The following is a 19117-nucleotide window of genomic DNA, read 5'->3' as shown; positions in this document are numbered from 1 at the left end:
GGGGCGAAACCCACGCAGACACGGGGAGAATGTGCAAACTCCACACGGACAGTGACCCAGAGCCGGGATCAAACCTGGTACCTCAGCGCCGTGAGACGGTTGTGCTAACCACTAGGCCACCGTGCTGCCCTACAAAAGGGTTTTCTTAGGCCTCTCCAAATGTCTGAGTGCTGGCTCTCTCTACTCAGTCCTTGCCCTTCCGTATGGTCACTTATGCCATCCCTCATCAAGATCCCAATCACTTTGCCCACCGCAAGTGAGGTAAAGCACAGGCCTGTAATTTGAAGACTCAACCTGTTCCTCTCCTTCTGGTTTAGCTCAGTGGGCTGGACAGCTGGTTTGTGATGCATAACAAGGCCAGACGTGGGTTCAATTCCTGAACCAGCTGAGAATTCTGAATTCCCCCTCTGTGTACCTGAGCAGGTGCTGGAATGTGGTGACTAGGGGCTTTTCACAGTAACTTCATTGCAGTGTTCATGTAAGCCGACTTGTGACAATAAAGATTATTTATTTAAAGATGATTGAAATGTTTGCCTTTCTGGGATGTTATTTGATTCCAGTGAGCTTTGAGAAAAGTATGGAGAAGGAATTTGTGAACTTCTTCAGGGTAACTCCACTGATGGATCCGTTGGCATTAATTTACCCAGCCTCCTTTCTACCACGATTTCCCTTCCCAGACAGCTTCAGCAGTCTTTACCTCTTTCAACTCTGGAGTTGCTCCTTCTCCATGGGCAAGAAGAACCACAAGGTTAAAGTTTTGTTATTCTGCCTGTTCCTTATTCACACATACCACCTCCCTATTGCTACAGGTAAATACACCCATGCCCCTCAGTATCCATCGCCATCTTCTGACAAACAACGTTTTATTAGCATTTATATTTTTCACCTTATTCTTCTTATCTGCTCTTCTTTCCATCTCATTCCAGCTTTGCAAAGTTAATTTGATTTTTTTCTGGTTTTCCTTATTTGATCCCTTCACTCATTTGGCCTTCAAGCAAAGATTCTTGACGGAGTTCAGTAAACCATTCTTTTGTGTATACAGAGCCCAGTCCACGTCAGGATGATTAAAATTCCCTGTTACAACTGAGGCTGCAATACTATTGTTCAAGCTCCCATTTCAGTAATCCAACTCTGGCACAATGTGATAACCTTTTAACAGCTTCCTACCATTAACTCTATCATTTTTCTATCTTTCAGATCCACCCAAATGGGCTTTGTGCCAATTTCTGCTTCCTTCCTCTCAGCGATACACTGTGTCACCCCCTTGCCTCATGTACACAGAGCCTATTTATCATCACTTCTAACTCATTTTTTTTTGTTATGCGCTCCGATGAGTCATAGAATCATAGACAGTGTAGAAGGAAGCCATTCCCCCTTCCTAAAAATTGGCCCACGTGGTTATCCTTCTTCCAGTTCAGGTAGCATCCTCAATTATTGGAAGGTTGCCAAACCACAGCTTGACCTATGGTTGTACTACTGGGCAAGCCAAGGAAGCAAATCCAAAGTCTACCTTGTCAGAAGCGGGGATTGAACACCATACTGTTGGTGAACCACCCGCGGATGCTCTAAGCCAACTGAGCTAACTGCCCCCACTCTCCATGGTTACCCGAGCTTTCAAAAAAATGAAATCAGCAATAGGGTTATTAATAGATGTATTAAAAAGGCAGGCAATGACAACAGACAACAATGTCTACATCATTGATGATCATCTTCATGGAAGAATGTGACCATATTAAGAAAGTTTGAAGAGGGGCAGCACGGTGGCCTAGTGGTTAGCACAACCGCCTCACGGCGCTGAGGTCCCAGGTTCGATCCCGGCTCTGGGTCACTGTCCGTGTGAAGTTTGCACATTCTCCCCGTGTCTGCGTGGGTTTCGCCCCCACAACCCAAAAAAAAAATGTGCAGAGTAGGTGGATTGGCCACGCTAAATTGCCCCTTAATTGGAAAAAATAATTGGGTAATCTAAATTTAAAAAAAAAATAAAAGAAAGTTTGAAGATATTAAAAGCAAATAATCAACGATCATTTTGTATTGATTGGCTCGTCAACATTTCAGCCCATGGTTAGTATTAATTGGAAAGAACACGTATGAAATACACCTGCAGTTATTTTTTTTAGCTTTCTTTATAAATTTAGAGCATCCAATTATTTGTTTTCCAATTAAGGGGCAGTTTAGTGTGGCCAATCCACCTAACCTGCACATCTTTGGGTTGTGGGGGTGAGACCCATGCAGACATGGGGAGAATGTGCAAACTCCACACGGACAGTGACCCAGGGCCGGTATTGAACCTCGGCGCCGTGAGGCAGCAGTGCTAACCACTGCACCACCATGCTGCCCTAAACATCCGAAAGATGGGAGATGAAATAATTAATCGTTGCTTAGAAAATAAAATTATATATGCTATAAATTCACATATTTCTAATATTCCAGTGCTTATCTGCCTGTATTACATATATCCCTACACATTTTCAATGCTTTTATATTGCTTATGATTCTTCTATCATATTTTTGAAAGATTTATTTTGTACCACCAAAAAAAACTCAGTTGAGGGAGGCAGTGACAAAGTGGTACTGTCACTGGACTAGTGACCCGAGACCCAGGGCAATGCCCTGGGGACTCGCGTTCGAATCCCGCCAGGGCAGATGGTAGAGTTTGAATTCTAGTTTTAATAATATCTGTTGATTGTTGTAAAAACCCATCTGAATCATTAATGCCCTTCAGGGAAGGAAATCTGCCATCCTTACCCGTTCTGGCCTATATGTGACTCCAGATCCATAGCAATGTGGTTGACTCTTAAGTGCCCTCTTAGTTCAAGGGTGATTAGGGATGGGCAATAAATGCTGGCCCAGCCAGCGACGCCCACATCCCATGGAATAATTTTAAAAATGTGGTCACCTATTGCGACGTTCTTCCTCGGTTACAATTAGATGGTTACCACTGATTAATGGTAAATTTGTTTTCCAGTCACACATTTTCTATGGACCAACCACAGCACTCAAAACTAAAAAAAAACAGCAGTTACCACAGCGCGGGTGCATAATTACCAGGGTCAAATAAACAACCAGTAGCCAATAACAATCGGAAAGTTTACATGATCAGAAATGACCACGTGATTTATCATTATAAAATAGATTAAAGAGACTTGGGGAGGATTAAGGGAAAGAAATGATGGTTGGTATGAAGCGTGACCGACCCCACATAACATGGGGAAAGTTGAAAGGGAAAGAAAGGAGGATTAAATAACTTTTCTTAAATTTTGAAACCTTACAGAGGAGTAACCGTGCCCTTATGGGTAACCGTTTGAGAAATATCAACAATTAATTGAAGGAAAAAGTTAGAGTTATTTTTATAAGCGACACTATGGTCTTTGCTGTTAAGCAATGAAGGATTAAAGAGGATACAGTTTCATTATGTGAACATCACTCTAAATATATATAAGAATCAGTTCTGATACTTACAAGTTTGTTCTCAATGAGATCACACACTACTTTATTGTTGAAATAGTCGATTACAGTCCATTTAATTCCCTCTTGCACATATTCTTCCTAAGGAGATGAAAATTACACAATAACAGATGAACTATTTCAGACAGAAAAGATATTAGTTGCAGTACAGCTGAAATAAAGGACACTAAATAGCAACAGTACTCACTAAAACACTTGGCCAATATTGTAGGACTGCAACACCCAAACAGTGTTCAGTCTCAAGGATATATTTGCAAATGTTTTGCTCCTCAAGGTGAAGACTTCTAGTGCTGAGTATAATAAAAGCAAAGCTGCTTCTTGTATCAAACAGGCAACATTTCTGCATTATATCTTCATATGTGATTTTTTATATAATATTCCAAATTTAAAATGGGCTTTCGTGGCTTATATCTTTAAGAAAAGTATTCTGACTAATTGACTTATTCCCAGAAGTGTCTGGAGAATACTGACAGTTTGTATTCAAGTCTTTTGTCCAATGCCTTTGTCTGTACAGCATTCAGAAGTTGATTGAGTCAGAGGATTACTTGCCATTTTCGGGTGTGATTTAACAGAAAGGTTTCTGGGGGTGCGATTTAACCAAATGGGAATTATGTCCCATAGCGGGAGCATTTAGCATTTCCCTGCATTCACAGTGCCAAGGAACCCCCGCTATCTAACACATGGGTTAGATACAGGGCCTCAGGAGGGACTGCACCCCAGAGGCCCCACTCTGCCCTGTTTTCTGCACCAATTTTAAATGCCGTCCCGATTTCCCGAGCTCCCGACGCGACCTCCGAACCCCCCCGCCTAAGTACCAATGCACCATAAAGGGGACCACATGCCAGCCTAGCAGTGCCAAGGTGCCCAAATGCCGGGGGAGAGCCAGGGTGCCACGTTGCCCTGTCAATGACCACCTAGGGTCCTCCAATGGCCTGGGAGACTCCCCAGGTTCCCTTCCGTCTAACTGGCACCCAGCTGGGGTCTCTCTGAGGAGGCCGATGGATGCCAGAAGCCGGTTAGATCTGGCATTAGCACCATTAAACGTAAACCCACTTAGCCATGTGGGACTGGGTCCTGCCCATTCATTAGAAACAGACAGAACTCTGCATAACCTTGTCATTCTGTAGTTACTTAAATGAAGAAACTAGTCCCTATCTTAGTTGCAAATTTATGATAACAGAGTGGCTATGTTTCCTGAAAACGAACAAGTTAAGGTGTGATCCAATTGGAAGTGTTTATATTGAATACTAGTTACAGAGTTTTATAAAACTTGCCGCAGTTTGCTTTAAAGACAGCATGAATGTTGAATTGCTAAAAGTTTTAAAGAGTGCTTTTCAGGTCTGTAACCCAAAACCTTCAAGTTGCATTATAAACTCCAAAACTGGGGTGGCATGGTGGCGCAGTGGTTAGCACTACTGCCTCATGGCACCAAGGATCCGGGTTCGATCCTGGCCCCGGGCCACTGTCTGTGTGGAGTTTGCACATTCTCCACGTGTTTGCGTGGGTTTCACCCCCACAACAGAAGATGCGCAGCGTGGGTGGGTTGGCCGCACTAAATTGCCCCTTAATTGGAAAAAAAGAATTGGATACTCTCAATTTATTAATTTTTTTAATTAGTCACGCTAAATTTAAAATATACTGAGAGACTCCCCTTTTAAAAAAAATTTAGAGTACCCAATTCATTTTTTCCAATTAAGGGGCAATTTAGCGTGGCCAATCCCCCTACTCTGCACATCTTTGGGTTGTGGGGGCGAAACCCACGCAGACCGGGGAGAATGTGCAAACTGCACACGGACAGTGATCCAGAGCCGGGATCGAACCTGGGACCTCAGCGCTGTGAGACTGCAGTGCGAACCACTGCACCACCGTGCTGCCTCGAGGCTCCTCTTGTTAAGGGGAGTACCCAATTCTTTTTTTCCAATTAAGGAGCAATTTAGCATGGCCAATCCACCTACCCTGCACATCTTTTTGGGTTGTGGAGGTGAGACCCATGCAGACCAATAAACTTAAATAAATTGCTTAATTTTACTATTAAAAGAATATTGGACATTGTGTGAACATATTAGGCATTTGTCTGTCGGTATTCCAATAGTTGTTTCCAGTCTACATATTTTGTTATAAAATCAAAATCCCAGAAATCTGAATAAAAAACAGAAAATGCTGGCTGCACCTGTTCTCCTGCTCAAGGTCCATCCAATATGAAACTGGAGTGTGTGTGTGTGCGTGTGCGCGTGCGTGTGTGTGTGTGTGCATGTGTGTGTGTATTGAGGGAAATTCATGCTTGTATAGAAAAAGGACGAGAATGAGATTGAAATAGGGAAGGGAAGTAAATTGAAACAGATGGAGAAAAATCTAGATTTTCTTTAAAGTTGCACATAACTAATAAACGCACATTTAAAGGTTCCTGATTTGTGGAAGGTAAGTATTGGGCATAAAGTAGTTAAGTGTTGTAATGTAATCTGCTTGTTCAAGTGATCTTTATAAATAGAGCAACCCTGAGTCTCTGAGTTTCCGATATCAATCACACTTCAACTGTACTCCCAAACAAAACAAAAGTATATTTCAATGGCAGAACCCTTACATGAAATAGGATCACACATTAAATAATGGGGATGTGGAAACAGAAGTGGGAGCCTATATCTTGAGCCTGTGTCATGTCATTCGAGGGATTATCTCCCCAGTTAGCACCTTCATTATGAAGATGCAAATGCCTTGGGTACATTTCCGGTGCTTTCCAAAGGGCATGAATAAATTATATGGAAACGCAGCTTGACGTTGTAATGAATTCATTTAAAGAAAATGAGCCACCTAAGTGAATGGGCGACTTAAACGCAATAAATAAATTAGATCGGTTGGCCATACCTGCTCAGCTTTCAGAGTGAGCTCAATAAATATCTGCTGGAGTTTCTCGTTCACAAAGTTGATGCAAAATTGTTCAAAGCCGTTTTTCTGCAAATACACGAGAAAACATCTTAAAAATGGAGACAATGGCTTTACACTAGAGCTTTAGTAAGGACTAGAAATTGGTAGTAGTTATTTATCGGTTGTTTTAGCGGAGTCATTAACCCATTTAAACTAGTTAAAAGGGAGCTAAAGGGATATCATGCAAATCATTAAATGTTCATCGACTAATATCATTAATAGTTTCCTAAGAGGGAACGCCAACATTTACTGACATTCACAGCCACTAGCTGGATACAAGTACTTTACTGAAAATATCTGGCATTAAAGTGTATAGAGACATTCCAAGAAGAATTAAAAGTCATTTGGGGTGATTTCATTTGATTTTGAAATTAACATGACCAGAAATCTGAAAATTAAACAGCACTGAAGCAACTCGAAGCCAGTAAAATAAAGACATACTTGGAAAATCTCAAAGCCATAGATGTCTAGAACGCCAATGTTGTATTCCTCGTGATCTTTCTCCATGGCCTTGTTAATGGACTGGAAAAAATGCAAAATCACTGTGACTACACATGTTGTGGGATAATAGTTTGGAGCTGAAATGTAGCCATACAGTTTAGTTGAAATTTCTCTGCCTGGTATTAATAAAAATATCATCTTCAATAACATAGCATAAAATTTGAACGTCACCCAATTCAATTTCAACACTTTTATACATCTTAATAAAAACTAGGCACCATTTAAAATGTTAACAAATGACTAACATCCTTTAGCAATTCTCTGTTGATTTAAATGCTCTTGTTTGAAATGGCCGATGTTGATGCCACCCTAATGGAATCTTGTTGGGACGGGTTCCTGAACCCACAGTGAGAACAATCAGCAGAGTCATTAATATATGAAATCCGTATAGATACGGAATGTTAATAACCAATTGGGACAAATAATTTGGCTTCCCTTCTGCACCCATCCCATATCGTGTCTCCTTGGTGCGGTACACTTCCAGAGGTTCATGAAGCCTCAAACCCATTCCCTCCTTTTCATCTGTGAAGCTCAGTCTATGGAGAGGGCATAAGTAGGCTATTGAACGGCAAGGGGTATCACAACCAATTGCAATCTTGTCCTCTCCTGAAATTCGAGAAACGGCACTTTGTGGGAGTTGGGGGAGATGGTTGGTGTGGAGGGGGGAAGGAGGGGGAGTGGAGGGGGGGAGGAGGAGGGGGAGTGGAGAGGGGGGAGGAAGAGGGGGAATGGGGGGGGGGGGGGGGGAGGAGGAGGGCATTGGGCAGCAGCCAAGAGACAGCTCACTGATTAATTATTTGTTTTTCCCACTCTAGGTGAGAATGCTACATTCCCACTCTCAACCCAATGGAAATCAGCTATCTCACAAACAAATCTGAAACTATTAAATTGCATGACTCGCTTGGCAGGGCATTTACCTGCAGAACCATTATTGCCTTTTAAAAACTGGTATGGATGGGTAGAGACACCAGTGGATTAAATCAAAGTGACCTAAATACTGGAGACAAGAATAACCCCCTCAGAAAATTCTCCATCTTTATTTGACTCCTTCGCTGTGCACAATTTTCACATAGTCACAAGAGGGATTTGAAATGAAATAAAGGCTGTATTTGTTGCCAATGCCGTGCATGTTCAGTGCTAGTGTTTTACCCCATTATGTCACTATGGGCAACAGAGTAGGCAGCGGCCAGGAGTAAAGATGGCGCCACTCAAATCATCACTACTGTGTTGTAGACAGTGCCCTTTAATTTCTAATTGAGGCATGTTGGAGAGAGTGCCCGTCACTCACAGAGAGGGAGTGGGTTTTCCGGGTCAGTGTCCCAGTCGGAGTCGGCTTTGGGCAGCGAGCTTGGTCCAAGTGGGAGTCGGGCAAGGAACTTACAGAGGAGGGGGATGGGGAGAGGAGGGGGATGGGGAGAGGAGGGGATGGAGAATGGAGGGGGATGGGGAGGGGAGGGGGTGAGGAGAGGAGGGGGATGGAGAATGGTGGGGGATGGGGAGGGGAGGGGGTGGGGAGAGGCGGGGGATGGAGAATGGAGGGGGATGGAGAGAGGAGGGGGATGGGGAGGGGAGGGGGTGGGGAGAGGAGGGGGATGGAGAATGGAGGGGGATGGGGAGAGGAGCGGGATGGGGAGAGGAGGGGGATGGGGTGAGGAGGGGGATGGAGAATGGAGGGGGATGGGGAGCGGAGGGGATGGGGAGAGGAGGGGGATGGGGAGAGGAGGGGGATGGAGAATGGAGGGGGATGGGGAGGGGAGGGGTGGGGAGAGGAGGGGGATGGGGACTGGTGGGGGATGGGGAGAGGAGGCGGATGGGGAGAGGAGGGGGATGGAGAATGGAGGGGATGGGGAGAGGAGGGGATGGGGAGAGGAGGGGGATGGACAGAGAACAAAGAACAATACAGCACAGGATCAGGCCCTTCGGCCGTCCAAGCCTGTGCCAGTCATGATACCACCTGTTGCCAAAACTCTCAATACTTCCTAGTGCCCTATCCTTCTATACCCTATCCATTTATTTGTCGAGATGCCTTTTGAACACCGTTATTGCATCTGCTTCCACAACCTTCCAGGCATTCACCACCCTCCGTATAAAAAAACCTGCTTCGCTGGGCGGCACAGTGGCGCAGTGGTTAGCACTGCTGCCACACGGGGCTGAGGACCAGGTTCAGGCCCGGTCCTGGGTCACTGTCTATGTGGAGTTTGCACATTCTCCCCGTGTCTGCATGGGTTTCGCCTCCACAACCCAAAGATGTGCAGGGTAGGTGGATTGGCCACGCTAAATTGCCTCTTAATTGGAAAAAAATAATTGGGTACTCTAAATTTAAAAAAAAAACCTGCTTCGCATATCTCCTCTAAACTTTGACCCACGGACCTTAAACCTATGCCCCCTGGTGACTGACCCTTCCACCCTGGGAAAGAGTGCCTGCCCATCCACTCTATCCATGCCCCTCATTATCTTGTAGATCTCGATCAGGTCGCCCCTCAACCTCCGTCTTTCTAATGAAAACAGTCCAGGTCTATTCAGCCTCTCCACATAGCTAACACCCTCCAGACCAGACACCATCCTGGTAATCATTCCTGTAACTGCTCCAGGCAAGCCCTAACATATTAGATTCAAACTCAAATACAAAACCTTTAATTTTCAGAAACCTGACTGCTCATTGCATTCTATCTTCTGCTTCTAATGAGTGTTTTTTCAAACGCTGTGTCAACGAGGTGCTTGGCACACGAGAAACTTTAATGAAGGGAGTATTGTTCTTGTCACAGTGCTGTCAAACAAGGTTACTTCTGTGACAGCAACAACAGAGAAAACATGGTGAAAAAAATCTGTAATTACGGAGGGGGGGGGGGGAATAAAATGCAAAAGAATGCGGTGCTGTTAAAAAAAAATCTTCAATTAGTCTGTGGGATTCAACTAAAGGGGATGGACGGTCCTGGGGTGTCCTCTTTGTTCAAAGCACTTTCTCGGGTGTGTGCATGGAATAAATGCACTCACAAATGCATTTGTAGCCCATACAGAGAAAACGTACGATCATGTTTACTGCTCAGTGTTGACCCAGCATTTCAAGCACCCTATTTACTGATTTGACTGTCAAGGATGTTTCATAGCAGCTTCATTGGCCCACCATGGAAGCCGTGTAGAACCGTGCCAACATACTAACTCTTTAAAATATTAAACAGGATGATCTAATTTTACGATCATTAGAAGCCACATCAATGCCCCGCTGTACTTACATCTACCAAATAGTCAAAGATGCGCGAGTGAAGAGCCTTGGAAAGTGCGTCCCTCGTGTAACAAGACTGCTCCACGTTTAACGTCACGTTAATGCTCTCAGACCTTCCTCCCCATTTGCTGTCCATTTTCCGGCTGGTCAACTTTTCCTTCAATCGCTCTTGATCGATACCAAGTAGGAAAGCTGGGAATGCCAGGACTGTGGGGCAAATGCCTTCGAGTTATTTATTTGTTCAATTGAGAAGTTTTGCTCGCCCGATACATATGGCAGTCTTGACTCTCTTGAAAACTCAAGTCTTAAAGAGCGGATGCACTAAAATTCAGCTTTGACGAAACATGCAAAAATCTATTTTATCAATTGATGCAGAATTGTTACATTGGTTTATTCAGAGACCTTATGGAGAATGCTGGAGGGCTGGCAACTTGCTTTGCATAGAAATATTTCACTCTGGCTTGATTTACAATGGTACAATTTAGTTTTCCTAAGAAACACTAGACTAAAGGTAAGATAAATAAAGGCCCTAAATGATGCTGACATACGAGTATATAAATGCTCAACGCGCTTACTTGAAAACACCCTGCACCATTTTGATGGAGCTGTTAGCTTGTTTGAAATGTGTATATGAACAAAGGAATTGGGAACAGAAGAAAGCAATTCAGCCCTTCGAGCCTGCTCCGCCATTCAATCAGATCATGGCTGATCTCTACCTCCCCACCAGTTCCCCATTATCCCTTTAACCCGTTTTTTAAAAAAAATCAGAAATACATCTATCTACCTCTTGAAACCATTTAACGATTCGGACTCCACCGCAATGAGGCCCACAAATTCACCACCCTTTGCAATAAGTAGTGCCTCCTCATCTCAGTTTTAAATCTACCACTTCTCAACCGATATCGGTGACCTCTTGTTCTCGATTGCCCCACAAGGGGTAACATTTGGTCGACGTTTAGCTTATTAATCCCTTTTAGTATTTTATACACCTCAATCAGATCCCCTCTCATCTAAACTCCAGTGAGTATAAGCCAAAACTGTTTAGAACATAGAACATAGAACACTACAGCGCAGTACGGGCCCTTCGGCCCTCGATGTTGCGCCGACCTGTGAAACCATCTGAAGCCTATCTGACCTACACTATTCCATTTTCATCCATATGTCTATCCAGTGACCACTTAAATGCCCTTAAAGTTTGCGAGTCTACTACTGTTGCAGGCAGGGCGTTCCACACCCCTACTACTCTCTGAGTAAAGAAACTGCCTCTGATATCTGTCCTATATCTATCACCCCTCAATTTAAAGCTATGTCAGGGCAGCACGGTGGCACAGTGGGTTAGCCCTGCTGCCTCACGGCGCCGAGGTCCCAGGTTCGATCCCGGCTCTGGGTCACTGTTCGTGTGGAGTTTGCACATTCTCCCCGTGTTTGCGTGGGTTTCGCCCCCACAACCCAAAGATGTGCAGGATAGGTGGATTGAACACAATAAATTGCCCCTTAATTGGAAAAAAAATTAATTGGATACACTAAATTAAAAAAAAAAAAAATTTAAAGCTATGTCCCCTCGTGTTGGTCATCACCATCCGAGGAAAAAAGACTCTCACTGTCCACCCTATCTAACCCTCTGACTATCTTATATGTCTCTATTAAGTCACCTCTCAGCCTTCTCCTCTCTAACAAAAACAACCTCAATTCCCTGAGCCTTTCCTCCTAAGACCTTCCCTCCATACCAGGCAACATCCTAGTAAATCTCCTCTGAACCCTTTCCAAAGCTTCCACATCCTTCCTATAATGTGGTGACCAGAACTGCACGCAGTACTCCAGGTGCGGCCGCTCCAGAGTTATGTACAGCTGCAGCATGACCTTGTGGTTCCGAAACTCAATCTGCTTATAAAGGCTAGCACACCATATGCCTTCTTAACAGCCCTATTAACCTGGGTGGCAACTTTCAGGGATTTATGTACCTGGATGCCGAGATCTCTCTGTTCATCTACACTACCAAGAATCTTGCCATTAGCCCAGTACTCTGCATTCCTGTTACTCCTTCCAAAGTGAACCACCTCACACTTTTCCGCTTTAAACTCCATCTGCCACCTCTCAGCCCAGCTCTGTAGCTTATCTATGTCCCTCTGTATCCTATAACATCCTTCAGCACTATCCACAACTCCACCGACCTTCGTGTCATCTGCAAATTTACTAACCCATCCTTCTACACCCTCTTCCAGGTCATTTATAAAAATGACAAACAGCAGTGGCCCCAAAACAGATCCTTGCGGTACACCACTAGTAACTGAACTCCAGGATGAACATTTGCCATCAACCACCACCCTCTGTCTTCTTTCATCTAGCCAATTACTGATCCAAACCGCTAAATCACCTTCAATTCCATACTTCCTTATTTTCTGCAATAGCCTACCGTGGGGAACCTTATCAAACGCCTTACTGAAATCCATATACACCACATCAACAGCTTTACCCTGATCCACCTGTTTGGTCACCTTCTCAAAAAACTCAATAAGGTTTGTGAGGCATGACCTACCCTTCACAAAACCGTGTTGACTATCGCTAATCAACTTGTTCTTTTCAAGATGATTATAAACCCTATCTCTTATAACCTTTTCCAACATTTTACCCACAACCGAAGTAAGGCTCACAGGTCTATAATTACCAGGGTTGTCTCTACTCCCCATCTTGAACAAGGGGACAACATTTGCTATCCTCCAGTCTTCCGGCACTATTCCTGTCAACAAAGACGACATAAAGATCAAGGACAAAGGCTCTGCAATCTCCTCCCTGGCTTCCCAGAGAATCCTAGGATAAATCCCATCTGGCCCAGGGGACTTATCTATTTCAACATTTTCCAAAATTGCTAACACCTCCTCCTTTTGAACCTCAATTCCATCTAGCCTGGTCGACTGAACCTGAGTGTTCTCCTCGACAACATTGTCTTTCTCCAGTGTAAACACTGACGAAAAATATCCATTTAACGCTTCCCCTATCTCCTCTGATTCCACACACAACTTTCCACTGCTATCCTTGATTGGCCCTAATCTTACTCGAGTCATTCTTTTGTTCCTGATATACCTATAGAAAGCCTTAGGGTTTTCCTTGATCCTATCTGCCAACGACTTTTCGTGTCCTCTCCTCGCTCTTCTTAACTCTCCCTTTAGGTCCTTCCTGGCTAACTTGTAACTCTCAAGTGCCCTAACTGAGCCTTCATGTCTCATCCTAACATAAGCCTTCTTCTTCCTCTTGACAAGTGCTTCAACTTCCTTAGTAAACCACGGTTCCCTTGCTCGACAACTTCCTCCCTGCCTCTCTCCTTAGATAATCTCCTGGGATAATCTCTCCTTATCCCAGGAATCAATCTGGTGAACCTCCTCTGAACAGCCTCCAATTCCACCACATCCTTCCTCAAATAAGGAAACCGAAACCGGACACAATACTCCAGATGTGATCTCACCAATACTCAATACAATGCAACAACACTTCTCTACTTTTATACTCCAGCCCTTTTGCAATAAACACTATTTACCTTTCTTATTTGGTGTCTGCATACAGATATTCTGCGATTCATGAACAAAGACACCCAGATCTCTCTGCCCAGGCGCATTTTGTATCTGCTTTCCATTTGGATAACAATTTGCCTGGCTATTTTTTTGGCCAAGATGGGTAACTTCACATTATCCACATTAAACTCCATCTGCCAAATTTTGGCCCAATCTCCTAGCCTATTTATATCCATCTGTGGCAGCAGGGTGGCGCAGTGGGTTAGCCCTGCTGCCTCACAGCGCCGAGGTCCCAGGTTCGATCCCGGCTCTGGGTCACTGTCCGTGTGGAGTTTGCACATTCTCCCCGTGTTTGCTCGGGTTTCGCCCCCACAACCCAAAGATATGCAGGGTGGGTGGATTGGCAACGCTAAATTGGAAAAAAAATTATACCATCTGCATCTCCTCTTCACTGCCTGCTTTCCCACCTATTTTAGTATCATCCGTAAATTTTGCTATATACACTGTCCCTGCTTGCAGATCATTTATATAGATTGTTCCCAGTTGCGGTCTGAGGACTGAACCATGTGGCACCCCGCTAGTTACTATGTTAACGTATAAAAAAGCAACTCAAGCAGTTCAATGTTAACATTCTTCAGAGTAATTTTGCAGGCCAAATGGTAAGTTCAGGTCAACTGGGGACCTTTCCGAAAAATATATTCAAATTATTTGTTCTTTTAAATTGCAGACAGTAGTATTATCGACATCTCTGAGCTTCATAGAATCTATACAGCACAAAAGGAGGCCATTCAGTCCATTGATCCTGTCCTGGCTCTCTGAAAGAGCTACTGAATTAGTGCTGCCATACCCGCTCTTTCCCCATAGCCCTGCACATTCTCCTTCCCTTTTTTTAATAAATATTTTTATTCTCCTCCTTTTTCACATTTTCTCCCAAATTTACACACACAATAAACAATAAGCAGTGACGAATATAATGTCAATCCCCATATGAACAACAACAATCCCATCCTCCCACCAACCCCCAAACATTAGCCCGCATGTTAACATAAACAAATAACAAAAAGGAATCAGGAATCACCCATAGTCACCATTAACACATACAGTCACCCCCCCCCCCCCCCCCCCCCCCCCCCCCCCCCCCCCCAACCCTTCCGAGGGCCCGGGTCCAGTTTCATGTGCACCACTTTAGAAATTACCCTAAAAACCTCCTTCCAGTAATCCTCCAGCTTTGGACAGGACCAAAACATATGAATGTGATTCACGCCCCCCCCCCCCCACCTTCAGCTGTATCAACCCCAACCCCGCACTCGAGGTGGAAGCGTTCATTCTCCAGAGCACCTTCCACCAGAACCCCTCCTCCATACCCTCTCCCAATTCTTCCTCCCAATTTGCCTTGATCCCTTCTAGCAGTGCCTTCTCCTCTTCCAAATAGCCCTGTAAACCACCGACACTACCCCCTTCTCCAGTCCCCCTGTCGTCAGCACCTCCTCCAGCAATGTGGAGGCCGGCTCCACCGGGAAGCTCTGTATCTCCTTCCTGGCAAAATCACGAAACTGCATGTATCTAAACATTATTCTCCTTCTCAATTGTATATTCAATTCCTTTTTGAAAGTTACTATTGAATTTGCTTCCTCCACCATTTCAGGCAGTGAATTCCCGATCATTGTAACTCACTGCGCTACAAATTTCTTCTCATGTCGGCTAGCTCTTTTTGCCAATTATCTTAAATCCCTGTCCTCTAGTTACCGATCATCTTGCCAAGGGAAACAGTTTCTCCTTATTGACTATGAAAGCCCTTCATAGTTCTATCCATCTGTATTAAATTTCCCCCAACCTTCTCTGGTCTGAGGAGAACAATCCCCGCTTTATCAGTCTCTCCATCAGAGTCCATCATCTCTGGCACCATTCCAGTAAATCTCCTCCGCACGCGCTCCGGGGCCTTGACATCTGTCCTACAGTGCGGTGTACGGGATTGGGCAAAATAATCCAGCTGGGACCCCACCAGTGACTTATAAAGGATATTAATGAAGAAAGACCAAAAGAATGCGACATTAAATTTGAGAAAATAGCTCCGCGCTTAGTCCGGAGCACTTATGCAATGTTCTGTGTGGAAGTTCGCACCTGATCTGACTGAGCCCAAAGAAACTTGGTACGGCTGCGGTAGAGATGGTGCACTGGGCCTTAGTGCCCCGTTGCTCTGGACTGATCTAGCCAATGGTTCCTGTGTAGACACAGTTATACATGGGCATTGGGTGAGGCTTATATTTACTAGATAGGCTGACATTTGAAGAATGCAGCTTGGGTGTGGTACTAGCAGGGACTACTGGTGCCTCCGTGAGCCCATGCCACCCAGCCAAACAAGCAGGTGGTTGGAGGAAATCATATCCTCCCTTACACAAAAGCTCAACAATCACAAACCCACCAGCCTCGTCCTATAGTTCTGAGTATTTATTGTTATTTGGCAATCCCGAGGTACTTGAATTCTGGCAATTCTTGCCCACAAGGATCAGCACGACAATCCCAATCTTTCAAAGTTTCCGGCTTTCAGACACAGATGAACCTAATTAGAGAGGAGTGATTAGAATTCACAGACTGCTGGGGCTCCATACTCACAGCTCTGGACCTCACCACTTTCACTTTTAATGTGACAACTCACATGTTGCTCGTTAAACGAATTATAGTTCAATGTGAATTTGGATTGAAGCCATTTAAGAATTAAATGCAGTCGTATTAGATTGAAAATACGATGTGCCGGGAGATTTGAAATGGTGTGCAGTTCCACGGACAGTAATAGAAAGAACTTGCATTTATATAGTGCCTTTCAGGGGCGGCACGGTGGTGCAGTGGTTAGCACTGCTGCCTCACGGCCCCGTGTCACTGTCCGGTGGGGTTTGCACATTCTCCTGGTGTATGTGTGGGCCTCACCCCCACAATGCAAAGATGTGCTGGGTAGGTGGATTGGCCACGCTAAATTGCTCCTTAATTGGAAAAAAAGAATTGGGTGCACTAACTTTAAAAAAAATATAGTGCCTTTCATGCATGACTCCAGCTGATTCCGAACTGTTTTGAAGCCGATAAAGCGTCTTTGAACTATAGCCACTGCTGAAATGTAGGAAAGATACCAGTACAAAGCAAGATCCCATAAACAACCATCTGATCATGACTAGACAATCTGTCTTAGTGATGATGGGTGAATGATAAATATTGACCAGAAAACAGGCCAATTCCCTGGTGCTGTCCTCTACTACATTGGGTGTACGAGCTTCTCTGGCGAGGGACTTGAACCTTCCAGCACGGAGGACATTGAATGCTACCACTGACACGCACAGCTGACTCGCAAATGCACTACAAAAATGCACGGGTGACGACATTGATGCTCAGCACAACGGGAGTCAATTGGGCAGCACGGTAGCACAAGTGGATAGCACTGTGGCTTCACAGCGCCAGGGTCCCAGGTTCAATTCCCAACTGGGTCACTGTCTGTGCGAAGTCTGCACGTTCTCCCCGTATCTGCGTGGGTTTCCTCCGGGTGCTCCGGTTTCCTCCCACAGCCCAAAGGCGTGCAGGGTAGTTGGACTGGCCATGATAAATTGCCCTTAGTGACCAAAAAGGTGAGGAGGGGTTATTGGGTTACGGGGATAGGGTGGAAGTGAGGGCTTTAGGGGTCGGTGCAGACTCGATGGGCCGAATGGCCTCCTTCTGCACTGTATGTTCTATATAATCACCACCTGATCGGATTGCTTGCCTGTTGTAGGACTGATTTTATTGTCACCCTTTTAAAAACAATGGGATGTATCCTGGGTTAACAATCAGATCTACCTCAGTGCCCACTTGGTGGGAGGCAGATTGGTGCTTCTGTTGTGTCACATCATGTGTGCCCAATGGTGGCCATGCCATCACGAAAGGTGGATAATGGTTTCTTCCCGACAGTGAGGAGAACTTCCCCTCCAGCGACACGTAAAGAAACGCAAGAGTCAGTGAGGAATTGAATTGATTAGGCCGAGGTCATGTTTGTCTTCTCGAAAGGGGGACCTCTGGGAAGCTTTAAGAAAGCAAGCATTCCATTGGGACTTGCTCACACTCGTGGCACTATAGCTCTGAGCCAATGGATTGAAAAGAGACTGATGTAAACTGTAATCTAGAGGGACACAACCCCTGAGGAGATCATGGGGCATTCTAGTCCCCACTGCCCAGACTGAAAGGTCAGTTATCAGTCCTTCCACCCAAAAAACTAGCTGCCCCGCAGCCATTTTACGCTGGGAGCAGCATTATTTGTTTCAGGTCGAGATCTCTGCCCTATCCTGGGGAGGAACCCCCGCCTTACGGAGCTACCAGCAAGCATTCCCTAACTATAGCGGGTGGTTCTATAGTCCTAGCAGCACCAGGTTCAAGCAGAAGCCACAGCTGGGATTACAGGCAGCTCTCCAAAGAAGAAGAGGCTGCCAGGTCAGTCTAAGGTATTGTGGGCCTGGTTGTCAGACCCCAGCGAGGGCGGAGGGGGTGAGGGGCCGGGGTTGAAACACTGGGAAATGAATTAAAGTAGGGTCATATTGCCTCTAATAGGCAGGGGGACTACAACCCCCCACCCCTAAAAAGGAGGTTCCCTCCTCATCTTTGCCGACCGCAGCCCATGTGGTGTTAGCTGCAGGCTACTCACTTGGCCTCAACCTCCCCCATCATGGGTAAAATAACAGCGGTGGAATGAGGTCCTTGAGTGACCATTATTGACCATATAAAGGCCTCATTCGGTCCAAGGGTGGGTGGGTTGCCTGACGTCTTGCCCGTTGGCATAAAATAGGAGACAAGTCGGGGTGCGCAGGAAGGTGGTGGGAAGACCATGCACTGTATTTTACAAGCCCCCTCCCACCTTCAAATACACCGGTAAGGGGGGGTGGGGGCATCCAGCCCCATATCCTTCTCGCATCCTTGGACAGCATTGCCTACTTTAATCCTCCTAAAATTAACAATTACAGATCAATCAGAGGCATCGCTTTTTTGGGAATCTGTCAGGAGCTCTGGGAATTCACGCCACTGGGAATTCAAATACAAATCTTTCCTAAATGGTGACTATTGGTCACAGACCGGTCAGAGGACGTTGCAGTCAACTGAAGGAGGTCTGTTTTAAATTAACGTGAAGTTGTTGGGTTTTGGCAGCTGTGGCAGTGCAGATGTTTCAGAACAGGATGCAGGCAGGCGCTAAAATCCCAGGGTGAAAAGCAACTCTGTAATTAGGGAATGCTGCAAAATGACCCAGAAGGGAACAGAATACGGCTTTGCGGAGAAAGAAGAGAAAACTGCGCACGAGAGAAAGAACAGGAAATCAAACACTTCCTGAGGAGAGAAAGAATGTTCAGTGCAGAAATCTGACAGTAGCCATCTGAACTCGTGTTTATTGGTTCAAGGGCTGTATTTATTTTTAGTACAGTACAGTGCAGTAAATCGAAGGGTGGAATGAAAGGCCAGCCTCTCCACATCTTCAAAGGAGACTCCAGTTTAATTC

General features: G+C 45.1%; 1 protein-coding gene across 2 annotated transcripts in view; it reads right to left on the bottom strand.

The window, feature by feature from the left end:
* The window catches only part of myo1ea (myosin IEa), a 182498-nt gene that overhangs the window by 70531 nt on the left and 92850 nt on the right, over positions 1–19117 (bottom strand). For both annotated transcript variants that reach the window (XM_038814836.1, XM_038814837.1), the window contains exons 10-13: positions 10122–10318; positions 6829–6909; positions 6328–6414; positions 3460–3546 (exon numbers count right to left, since the gene is read on the bottom strand). In XM_038814836.1, the coding sequence (XP_038670764.1) occupies positions 3460–3546; positions 6328–6414; positions 6829–6909; positions 10122–10318 (452 nt within the window). The remainder of the gene's footprint in view (positions 1–3459; positions 3547–6327; positions 6415–6828; positions 6910–10121; positions 10319–19117) is intronic.

This window comes from Scyliorhinus canicula, chromosome 12 (genome assembly GCF_902713615.1).
Source record: "Scyliorhinus canicula chromosome 12, sScyCan1.1, whole genome shotgun sequence".
NCBI classification, from domain to species: Eukaryota; Metazoa; Chordata; class Chondrichthyes; order Carcharhiniformes; family Scyliorhinidae; genus Scyliorhinus; species Scyliorhinus canicula.
This window is presented reverse-complemented; position numbering and strand designations above follow the sequence as displayed.